General features: G+C 41.1%; 1 protein-coding gene across 1 annotated transcript; it reads right to left on the bottom strand.

Moving 5' to 3' along the window:
- Positions 1-159: 159 nt before the first annotated feature.
- Positions 160-9,750, bottom strand: slc12a9 (solute carrier family 12 member 9). Its single transcript, XM_028596398.1, has 14 exons — positions 9,402-9,750; positions 6,895-7,123; positions 6,614-6,748; positions 6,364-6,501; positions 5,946-6,248; positions 5,718-5,825; positions 5,421-5,532; positions 5,165-5,322; positions 4,998-5,080; positions 4,783-4,907; positions 4,180-4,372; positions 3,924-4,098; positions 2,477-2,623; positions 160-2,386 (listed from the first exon to the last, which is right to left on the bottom strand). The coding sequence occupies exons 2-14, from the start codon at positions 7,085-7,087 to the stop codon at positions 1,545-1,547; spliced, it is 2,712 nt and encodes a 903-aa protein (XP_028452199.1). The 5' UTR covers positions 7,088-7,123; positions 9,402-9,750; the 3' UTR covers positions 160-1,544.
- Positions 9,751-12,420: the final 2,670 nt, after the last annotated feature.

Below are 12,420 nucleotides of genomic sequence, written 5' to 3'. Positions count from 1 at the left end.
GCCTGCATCTGCATGCTGAAGTTCTTACTGGCATGAATGTTTACTTTACACATGAATATGGGCTTTATAATAGATTATCTTCACTGTAGGTCCACTTCTCAGATACCTCAAATGTGTGTATTGAGGTTACTATGAATGAGCTACACTATACACTATATATGTAATCATGATATATTGTACATTTATTTATTCTCAATTATTGCATGACATTTAGATTTTATCTATGGAGCGAATCTGCAGGGTAGCATAACAGAGTTTCTATTAATATTTATACTATTGCACTTCACAGATATACAGACACAATCTGTATTGCTTTGCATTTAAGAAATCTTTTAAATACGTTTTTTTGTTAAGATCTTTCATTATTACAGTTACAAAGATACAGATACACAGTACATTTGGCATATATTTAAACATATGACAATATGTACAAGTAACAACTATTAGTATACAAGAGTCAGCCCTTTCAGGCTTTCTCACTGACCGAGAACCACAACTCAAAATATAACATGCCAAAAGGTTGTGCAACTTTTCATCAATTTCCTATTTATGTTTTGGTGAGTGTTGCACAGTATAAAACGTGAGAAGAATGCAGTAACTTTATTCTAACTTTCTTTTATTCTGTATTTTGTAAATAGGGTAAATGAATTGCTGTGTAAAAATGTGACAACTTACTTTGGTGTCAACCTGGCCTTGGTCTGAATCATTGCTGTTCCTGGTCCTGACTGAGACTGGATTAAAGTGACCATCACTAACACATTTTGGTGTTATTTTGAAAACAAAATCGCAATATATTTTTTCAGGTTAGCACAATAGCAACAAAGCATGTTGCAGAAAAGCATGGGAATCAAAAATCTGCTCAGAAAGAAAAAAGTATTTGGATGACTTGGTCCAGCAACCAGCAGAAATGTGAGAATGTAGTAAAAACAAGCAACAAAAATACAGAAGTTGTTATGTATTAACACAATACTATTAAGAAACTGAACCAGGAAAATAAGTTTTTACTGTGGTCAATTGTTATGGCAAAACAAATTCATAATTTCATCCCTGAAATTATATATAGACATTTTATATTCAATGTCTGAGACAACCCGTATTGCTCCAAACAAAATGTGTTTTTGTTTTGAGAAGTCTTTGACAAATTTCTAATTTCTTTCTCATGTGAAAAGACAGGCCTAAAGCTAATGCAAATAGGAGGTTATGTCGACAGAAATCACGGCCACAAAAGTTAGTATTCCCCCATTTCTTGGCTCAATCACCAAGCCAGTTCAAGTATATGTAAATAGGAAATATCCTATTTGAATGCAAAAACCTCAAGGGACCAATTCTGAAAATGCACTCGACTGTGGTCCTTTTGTAAGCTTTAGTAAAACAACAACTAAAGCTGCATTAGGTGAACGTAACTGCTACGACATACTGTACCTTAGCATCCACTTTTCTTTACATTATGTGTTCATTTTACATGTAACAAGAGTTTATACTTACACAGATAAGACTTTGCTGCAACTTTAATATTAATGAACAAAACCCATGACTGCACATGCTCACAGATCAGTGTATGTGACTGAGGTGACACCGTGAATCAGAAGCGTTGGCCCCAAACTATTGGTCACTGCTTCCACCTGAGCCAAGTACTGCTGTGACTGGCTGCGGTGACCAGTAGGTCGAGGTAAATACAGGAAGCGAACAGTGGCTTGCGAGCTGTGCTCCATCAACATACTGTTCACCGCGGACAGGAAGTCCTCAGACAGAGCTTGTGTTGACTCTGCAGGGAGCTCCCCATCTGGCTGAACGTGGTGCTGCACCACAGAGTCCCAAGGAACGATCTTTATTGACGCCCTGATCCTCAGCTTCCTCAGCAACTCTCGGAACGTCTCTTCGTTAACCACCCAGCCCTGGTCGTTAGACTCAGTCTCCACATTCAGGAAGATTCTCATTCTTGCATGGCGCCATTTGCTGGACATGTTGAGCACGCAGGCCATCTGCAGCAGGAAGAGGCTGCACACATCCTCATAATCACGGCTGCCTGGCTGGAGCAGGTTAAGAGGCCACACATCTATTGTCCGTTCTGACCCGTCCACCTTGCTATCTTTACCCTCTCCCTCTAACTGGAAGAAATAGCGGGCGAGGCACACGTTCTTGTTCATTTTAATGGCGTCAGAAATTATCCCTACGTACTCCTCTGGCGATAGCCAGCGTGGGCTCTCCACATGTCGGACTGGGGGAAAATGGGCCTGTAATGAAGGCAAATCAACCCCAAAATTATATTCGCCCTCACTCCCCCGACCAATTGAAGAGTCACAGAACACGGAATCTTGTAGGAAGAAGTCCTCAGGAGTACAGCTGTCATAGAAACCCAAAATCAATGTGTTGGGCTTCATGCCACCTTGTAAAGGGAAACAGAAGTGTGGATAAAGCAACATCATAATGTGTTCTGAATGTGATCATGGCAGGGATAAGAGAAATCAGAGCTTACCTAGGCCTGTGATGCGCAGCAGATGCTGTGTTCCCTGTCTGACAGAGAGAGACAGCGTCAGGTCTACAAAGGCCTTCACCCCGAGTTTATCAACTAGGCTCAACCAGAAGTTGTACTGCTGCTGGACCGGGTCTGATGGCAGGGAGTCTAAAACACAGGAAAGGCTCAAATAATTTTTGATTTGATGATTTGATGAATACAAAAACGGTAACACAAAACATTGCTTTATTTCATAGATGCAATACTACTGAATACATTTCATCAAAATTGCAGAACAGTGGTAGAAGAAGTACTCAGGCCCTTTACTTAAGTAAAAATACCACAATGTAAAAATTCTCTGTTACAGGTAAGAGTCCTGCATTTGAAATCCCACTTATGTAAAAGTACATAGGTTTAATCAGCTGAATGTAAAAGCAAAAGTACTTGTTCGACAGTAAAATGACCCCTGGACCTAATATATTATTATTTATCACATATTAGATGGTTAATAGTGATGCGTCAATGCATAATAGCATTTTACTGGTTTAGCTGGACTTTAAATACAGTTAGTCCCGTGGTTCCATTGGTTGATTACTCTTATAAGTTAAGTTGACCTCTTTGTAAGAGGACCCCAAGTCAAAAAGGTACAGTTTAATCTAAAACTGAAGTACTAACTACAGCTGTCAAACAAATGTAGTAAAGTAAAAGTACAATATTTCCCCACTGAAATTTAATAGAGTATAATGTAGCATAAATGGAAATATTCAAGTGAAGTAAAAGCATTACAATTTGAACTGCAGTACTTAAATGTACTTAGTTACTTTCCAACACTGCACTTGTATTGAATAGAAGTTGCAATGTATCCTAATGGTCACCAGGGGGCAGAAAGGCAAACTGGGAGTAAGTGAATGATTGAAAGAATATGTTCGCACCTTTCTTTCTTAATTCTTGGGGTGCATTACACAATAAAATCTCACGGTTGAAAAGGTCTGTGCATATTTAGCAAAATAAACAAAGAGATAGACATTTGGCTGAATTTAAAGGATGGCTGGTTTTGAAACTCTATGGGTCTAATGCAACAATGATACAAAGGTAACTTATTATCTTATTAATAATGCAAGAGAAGCAGCAGATGGAAAGTGAAAGCCCACGAGGTAGTCTTCCGTGATGGTGCCTGTGGACTTCAGGTGATCCAATCAGATCTGTGACACAACGTCAGTGATATGCAAACTACTTTAATATTTCGTGCTCATCCTGCTCATGAGATCTCATAATGAATGATAAAAAAAAAAAAAAAAAAAAAAAAAAAAAAATCACATGATATCATGTTGAATACATCAGTGAAAGGTTTCCAGACACATGAAAAGGCCAAAAGGTGAGTTGGACTTGGCTACACTGATTCAAAGATAAGAATAATTGCATACTGTTGGCTGCAGATGGCCATCACAGACCATCCACAGAGAATTACCCAGATCTCCCAGCTGCACGTGGCCCAACACATACAGTCCTCCCTTCTTCAGCTGGTTGATGAACAGGATGAGCTGACAGGAGGCGCGAGGGTTGGCCACCATTAACAACATCTGCGGCCTCCAGAACTTCACATGGTCTTTCCTCACATCCAGCATCAACAGATACTTGCGCACCTAAACCAAAAGGAAGACAGCACTGTTAACATACTGAACCGCACACACTGTTTAAGTGTGTCTCTGCATGAGTCCAGATACCTGATGGAAAATGAGAGCCTGGCTGATGTAGCCCCAGCTGCTGGTGGGCGATCTGTAATGGAGGAAAAGCAGCAGCAGTAACAGGAGGACGATGCTGCCTGAGGAGTACACAGGGTTAATGACGAACATCATCACTAAACAGCTCAGGATGCCCAGCAGGCAGGTGTGCCAGGAGAAGAGCTGGAAGGTCGGTCTGTTAAACACACAGAGACAAAGAACTAAGGCCACCGGACACATGAAAAACCAAGGCAGAGAAAGGCAATAAATATTACTTTTACTGTCCCATAAAATATATGATGGTAATAAAGTGAGGCTGATTGGGTTGTTAATCTATATAATGTTGAGGACTAGTGCTAAAATCTCTGCCTTTCAAATCTCACTTTTGTGAGCCTTTACTACCTTAAATATTAGCTTCTCTTTTTTCACTGAGCAATTTTAGATTTCAGAATGAAAGCCTAAAAAGTATTTAAATTGTAATATATTTCCTAAATAGTAGATGTTTTGACCTCACTGAAGGATTCAATTACTGGCTGTTGAAAAATATGATTTGCAATGCCTACTGATTTCTTATTTTTCTTTTAACAGTGATTGATCTTTTATTACCTGAAATTTGGTGCCGACGCCCACTCTAGAGCCAAACAGGCCAGGTCAACCGCAGCGTAGGCAAGCAAGTAAAAAACAGTCACCAAACTTGCTACGGCATTAAGCTGGCCTGCAAACACTACACACTGAAACACAAACACACCACAAATTGCAGCTCAGGAAACCAGTTGTAAATCTGAAAATATGTGACTGCACACTGCAGAAGCTCTACTCACCTGTGCCAGACCCCAGGTGTACAGCACTGCCACCCACGGATTCCCCGAATTTGATGTGATGGCAGCTGGAGCTAATGGCAAACCTGTGAGGGAGAACCAAAGCCTCTTAAAAAAAACACGACTGAAGAAGACACCGATATGATGAGCAAAAAAACCTCAAGCCTTACCAAAGAGGTGATCCAGAGCAAGAGCGTGGAGGATACGGGACGCTCCAATCATAGCACACATTGCAGCTGACAGAGCAGCGCAGAATATCCCGATGGTGACGAACGGCGACCAGATGTTTATTTTCTGGAGGAACCCATAATCCTGAATCAACAGGTTTCTAAAAAAAAAAGAAAAAGAAAAGAAACAAATAACTACTAATTTGATTGTTGATCTCTCTTTATGTTTCAGACAACACTGCCATGAACCATCTCAGACCTGTCACATGTGGCGCTGACCAAGATGAAGAGGAGGACGTAGACTGTAAAAGTGTAAAAGACGGCTATGATGGTGCCTTTAGGGATGGAAACACTCGGAGTCTTCAGGTCCCCTTCAGAGACATGCATAGTGAGAACAAACATCAGGTTGTGCATGTCTGTGTGTACAATGCAGATTTACTCAATTGTAATACATCTCTTGTTTGACATTATTCTGCATAACGACATAGGTAAAAGTAGCAATAGCATGATGGAAAACTACTCCAGTGATTATACATGTAAGACAACAAGCTTTAACCTGACATGTTCGCTCCGGCCATAATCCCAGTGCAGCTGGTGAACATGACGGCAAACACGGTGGCAAAAGACATGACAGAGTTGGTGCTGTAGTCCAAAGAGTAACCAGCTGCAATGAGAAAAATAAGGAACAACAGTGACACCTTTAATAGATGCCCCTAAATTTAGAAGTGCCTTGTAGCTTTGCTTGTGAATGCACTTTCATATCCTCACTAACACCAACACTCACAGCCCAGGTTGTTCCTCAGAGTGGTCGCGCTGAAGCCGGTGTAGCTGGCGTTGTAGTGGAAAGTTTGGTTGTCAGGTCCCTTGTGGGTGATGACAAAATCACGAGGTTTGACTGCCACAGAACTGATGAAGATGGACAGCAAGGATACGGTGACCACCAGCAGGATGACGAAGGCGGTGCGGGAGTAGATGTGAGCGCCCACCAGACACACAAGCAGACACAGCAGAAGGACTACTGAGGAGTACAGCACTGTGCACCAGTAACCCTGAGGAAGCACCCGCAGCCCCTCGGAAACAGATGACTCTAGAACACGAAAACAGGCAGAAAACTGAGAATGCTCAAGAATTAAAGTGGGATGTGTACGGAAGTAGGTGAGGTAGATTAGTTAGCTAAAAACTGAACATTATCAAAATCTTACCAGCATCCGAACCGAACACGTCAAGTATCGCCTCCACAAGACCAAGTACATACTCTCCACATGCAAATACTTTGGCCAGGAAGAACATCAAACCAATGCTTCCTCCAAACTCTGGGCCTAGAGACCGACTTATCATGTCTGGTCACATTTTGTTAAGGTTGATGTTTCAACTGAAATGAGCGAAACTATAGGCAAGATTAAGAAACGCTCAACAACTCAAGAAAAACCATGGTTCGGTCTCTAAGGATACAGTAGGCTCCACCACCTTGTATAGCACCGTTGGTGGAAATGGCACAGATGGATAGTATTGTAAGAGATATAATGGTGTAGGCTACAATCACCATTAATAGACCCTGTAACAGCCCCGCGTGACCAACCACAAACCCTGCAAGAGGAATCAGATCAGTGTTAGTCACTACTGTACAGCACAATGACTCAGTTATAATGTAAGCGATTCATCCAATCATCCACTGTCTACAACCAAATACAGCTTTTCGTTTTCCCAATCTCCTTACACAAAGCATCACTCACCGGTTCTCAGGAACAGCACGATGCTGAACATGGAGAGGATGGTCGGCACCATCACCCCGAAAAAAGTGTTTAGTTTTCGAGAGTCTTTACTTGGTGTCTCGGAGGCGGATTCAGGGGTGGCGGACGACTCCGTGCCGCACACAGGCAGACAACATACCCCTGAGGGGATCAAAGGGGTGCGTTCGTTTGACATGGTTGGTGAGAAGTGCCTGGAATCAGTCTGCTGACCCTGTGAAAAAAAAAATGAACAAGAAAAAAATATGACTACAGAATTGAATCTACTGCTGTAAGGCAAAACTTCTAACATGTGTGTTAGCCACTACTCTGTAAAACAATGTTAATTGCCTGGTTATATAGCAGTCGGTATGCTTAGTGGAGAGGAAAAGGGTTGGATTTGGAGATAACGGTCACAGTCACTTTAGGTCTGTCAGCTTTGTCATCATTAAGCCGCACAGGCAAATACAGCTCTTATTTTATCTCCCACAATCAAAGAGTTCTCCTTTTCCCCCCAGATATGTTGTGAAAAAAGCCTAAGGTAAAGGATGTGACATGCCCTGCACACAGTCTACTTTTATTTAAGTTTTTGTGTCCTATGTATGTTCTTGTTCTTGTTCTTGTTGGGACAAAGTGAGACCATTTATTAGTCACGCGGAATATCATGTGATTGTTATCTCATAATGTATATAGTTTGTGTTTGTGTGTAACAACACACACTGATGTTTTTACCCTTTCAGGCACTTCCAATCAATGAAGATCATCATGTGCCCACAGTAGAAAATGTCATGCTCCACCTCGTGAATGCTTCCAGCATCACATAAACAAATAGTTTACTTTAAAAAATGTGTGAGGCTTTTGAGCAGCTGAGAATACATTGGGATTTTGACAAACCTTTAGATTCAGGTACTCAACGCACGTATGCAAATGAAGTCAAACAAGTCTGTCAGCACTCAGGTGCCACATGGTCCCGAGATACTACAATGCAGTACTTGTTCTGTTACTTTATCCACAGTCACAGTCAGTCACTTGCCTTATTTACATCCGTTTACTACACAATACAGCAAAAATCAAGTACGGAAATGCCACCAAAGAGAGCCTGCGATTAAAGTTTGCAACTCGCTCTTATTAATAAAAGCTGTTTCTCACACCCCAGGTTGGTATTTGCAGTCAGCTGAGTCGCAGCTGCTTGTCTGTTTTTACATCAAACCGAAAAGCAGACATGTCAGCTGAGCAGCCCAGGCAAGCCCCTCTGTGCAGGTGACCTTGGTTGTTTTCTTTTTCTCAGATGCAAGCGTTCAACTTTCTCAAGGAAGCGATTAAATCACTAAAGCGGTTACCAGAGTTTCCTTTACGATATACTCCTCTCTGTGAGTTATTAACTCTGCTACACGTATCACATGATGGGAAACCTGAAATTAGGATAGAAGGGACATAATCTTCTAATTATTACAGGGATTACACCCAGTTACTGATTCTTTTCTACATAGGATTTTCATATTATTTTGACAGTAGAGCTGAAAATATTAGTCCGTTAATCAGTTAGTGGTTAGACAGAAAATTAATCAGCATCTATTTTGATAATCAACTAATCATAAGTATCATTTTTCATACAAAAATGCCCCAGACTGGTTCCAGCTGCTCAGATGTGAGAATTTGCTGCTTTTATTCGTCTTATCTGATAGTTAACTGAACATGTTCGAGTTTTAGACTGTTGGTCGGACAAGCATTTTAAAAGCTCAATAAATTAAATGATGATTAATTCAAAGAATAATCAATCTTGTAAATAATTACTGGTGCAGCCCAATTTGACAGAATAATGTTTCCAGGGAGCTATAGGCATTTGTATCCAACACTGGCTGACCAAACATCTTTTTTAAACACCTAACGTTAGTGGATTAGCAGTTTGTATTCCAGTTGCACAACATACAAGTTTTGAGTAATACATCTGATTAGAACCCCATCATGGGGAAGATGACTTGCCAACTGTGTAAACAGGAACTGCATATCAATACTTAGTTAGATCCTTTATTGTCGTTGATGCTGGAAGTGACATTTAGCCTCACGGTCATGATCTGCAGGATGCTGTTGGTGACGCACTGAGCTGATACCTCTAATGTTTATGCAGACCGCCTAGACCTATTCAGAAAGGCCCTGTCAGGGTCCACGGACCCTACTTCAGAAACAAGTCAGTTACCAAAATAAATCACCGTTTCCGTCACATATTCTACTTACGTAGCATATGAGGGTGGAGCAAATGCGGCATTACAACTTTACGTCTTTTCGGGGGCAAAACGGGTAAACAAATGCTAAATAATACGCCACATTTGCAGGTGCATCTTGGGTAAATGTTTGTTTACGTTTTGAGGCTCTTGGCCAGGAAGTGGAAGTGGCCATAAAGTGTTCCTGCAGCGTGTCATTCAAACAGCAACATCCAGAATACTATCGGCCAGACGCACCCTTGTGCGGTTTCGTAAGTTATCCCCTGAAATACTGAGGACAGTCAAACTTACCTCGTTGAACCTTCCGGAGACAGTTTCACACACTTCCTGCTTCTTTTGTGGCCCACTGAGTCTGTTTCTCTCTCTCTCTCTGCTTGTCTCAGCGGGTTGTTTCTGGTGGAAGATGTAGCCTACCGGGTCAGATGCGCAGTGGACGGTCAAATGTAACCGCTGCAGGCCGGACAGGCAGAACTGAGCTGTCCCGAGAGTTGATGCTGTGAAAGATGTGCTGCCCAATAACAACACAGCAGCAATGGCACGCCTCGTTCTCCTATTATTTGTTCAAAAGTGTCACGGGAGAGCAGAAACCGACCATGTGACTGCCAAAAGGGGAGGGCAAATATACTACAAATATGAGCAAATGTAGCCTACTGCTTGTCTAAAATAACCACGCCCCTTATTTGCAGTCAAACATGACATCACCAATAATGTAATAACTTCCAATAAGTGCACGTGAAGTGGTGATTTCGGTTGTATGCACTCAAAAAAAACGTGCATGCATACACACAGGGCCTATATGAGCATGAGGCGCTGATGTAAAGTTATACATATGTGAGCTGGACTGTAATGGCGCTTCTCCACACCAGGGGTCATTATTGTGACGGAGATTATTTCCATAAATAGAAAGTGGGATCATTATGTGGCAGGACTAACATGAGATGTCAAGTAAGGTTTTCGTTAAAATAATGGATCTTTTCTCAAAATAAAAACAAACAAACAACTGAAATAGCTTTTACCATTCTGCTCCAGGAAAACAAACCAGCACTGAAAATGAACAAGAGGACTGATATGGGGATTGTATGATGATAGAGAGAGGGTTGAGGAGGGCAGGGACATGGACATGCAGGATCTCCACAATCTTACTTCACTAACTCCTGGACAAATGGTTTCCAAGACTCTGCCCATGTCTTATAACACTAAACAAACGTGCCAAAATGTAATGATTTCTGGGCACAGTCACCTTTAGAGAAATACAGAATCTGGTATAGTGCCTTTTTATTTTTTGTTTCATGATGCCTGCTGGACTGTTAAATCACAACAGCCATCACTGACCAAAACATTGCATCATTAGTTTAAGTTATTTTACTACTTGTGTCATTTTGAAAATGTAACAATTTTAAAATTAGCTCAGAGTATGGCCTTTGCTTTGAGACAGACATAGATAGATAGATAGATAGATAGATAAATAGATAGATAGATAGATAGATAGATAGATAGATAGATAGATAGATAGATAAACTTAAAACAAAAAGTAAGGAAATTTGTGTTTGGCAGATTATTCCTCTGTGGTAACAATGCTTTTTGGCAATGAATCTTATACCGTTGGAAAGCCTGTTTAGTTCCCTTACAAATGGTGCCCCATTTGTAAGGAACATGCATTTGTAGGATGAGCAGCAGCGCTGAGTAGGTTGCGCCTATGAAAAATTTGCCAAATCTTCGCTGCCAATGCCAAACAGCTTATTCTGCAATTGACTCGTTTGGTGTTTGGTGGATTGGCTGATTGAATTTTGAAGAAACAAGACATATTGGCAATTTAACAATTTATTCATTTAACAAACAGGAGCCTCAGTAGCGTGTGGAAGAACCATACACAGCCAAAACATCCTGGCACCTCCTCCTCATGCTGGTCACCAGCCTGGTCTCACACTGCTGTGGGATGGCATCCCATTCTTCAACCAGCATTTGTTGCAAGTCAGCCAACGTGGTTGTGTTGGTCACTCTGGCACAAACAGCACGCCCAAGCTGATCCCACAAGTGTTCAATGGGGTTGAGGTCAGGACTGCTGGCAGGCCATCCATCCTCTCCACTCCCACATTCTGGAGGTGGTCTCTGATAAACCCCGCTCTGTGGGGACGAGCATTGTCATCTTGGAGGAGAGAGTTTGGACCCAGACTGTGGAGATATGGGATGGCCACTGGTTGCAGAATCAGGCACCTGATTGGCAGCACCTGGGGGTACCAGAAGTTCAAAACAAGAGTCAATAGCAACAGCAAAGAAAAGCTGTTTAGCAAATTTTTCATGGGCGCAACCCACATACTGAGCTCTGCTGCTCATCCCACAAATGCATGTTCCTTACAAATGGGGCACCATTTGAAAGGGAACTAAACAGGCTTTCCAACGGTATACAATTTATTGCCAAAAAGCATTTTTACGACAGAGAAATAATCCACCAAACACAAATTTCCTTACTTTTTGTTTTAAGTTTAGATAGATAGATAGACAAACATTACAAAAAAAAATGGACACAATATGTCTCCCACTTCACTGTAAAGTCCAATCTGTGTGTGTGTGTGTGTGTGTGTGTGTGTGTGTGTGTGTGTGTGTGTGTGTGTGTGTGTGTGTGTGTGTGTGTGTGTGTGCACTGGAGGTTTCCACATCACACTTTACACTGTAAATTGCATATTTGACCACGATTGGCACAGTGAAGTGCAAACATCCAAGTGAAGTAAAAAAAATAAAATAAAGCAAAACATAATTTTTTTACTTTAAATTATACAGATTGTTGTGACAAATCCATGAGTTGGTTTCACATGACTAATGTATTAACGCAGGACACTACAGTGATGAATGATTTCAATAGAATATTGACACAGGACACTCTTGAAAAAGAGATTTGGAATGAGCAATGAGTCTTTACTCCAGGTTAAATAAAGGTTTAATAAAATAAAACAAATTGGGAGAACTTTTGAATCACATCCAAATCAAATGTATTTGATATAGCCCATACAACATCTTAATGAGCCCCCAGATTCACTAATCAGTCTCAGTAGAGCAACTGCAAAACGTCCCCTTATCCAATCATCAGTTGAAATCTTCATACTCCCATTTCTTTTTCCTTTGACCTCCAAAATCACTGGAAAAGCATTATCTTTATTTTGTAAATTTCCCATTCGAAGTGGAGAGGATGGACAGAATACTGCCATGCTTCCTACTTTCCTCATTGTGCTGCACCCTGCAAAACATGAAGTTATCATAATTCAAAACATTCAATTTAGGCTACCCCTCACTTGAGAAACCTAAAGGATCAACT

The sequence above is a fragment of the Perca flavescens genome, chromosome 13 (assembly GCF_004354835.1).
Source record: "Perca flavescens isolate YP-PL-M2 chromosome 13, PFLA_1.0, whole genome shotgun sequence".
NCBI classification, from domain to species: domain Eukaryota; kingdom Metazoa; phylum Chordata; class Actinopteri; order Perciformes; family Percidae; genus Perca; species Perca flavescens.
The sequence above is the reverse complement of the archived record's forward strand: the minus strand, read 5'-3'. Positions and strand labels throughout refer to the sequence as shown.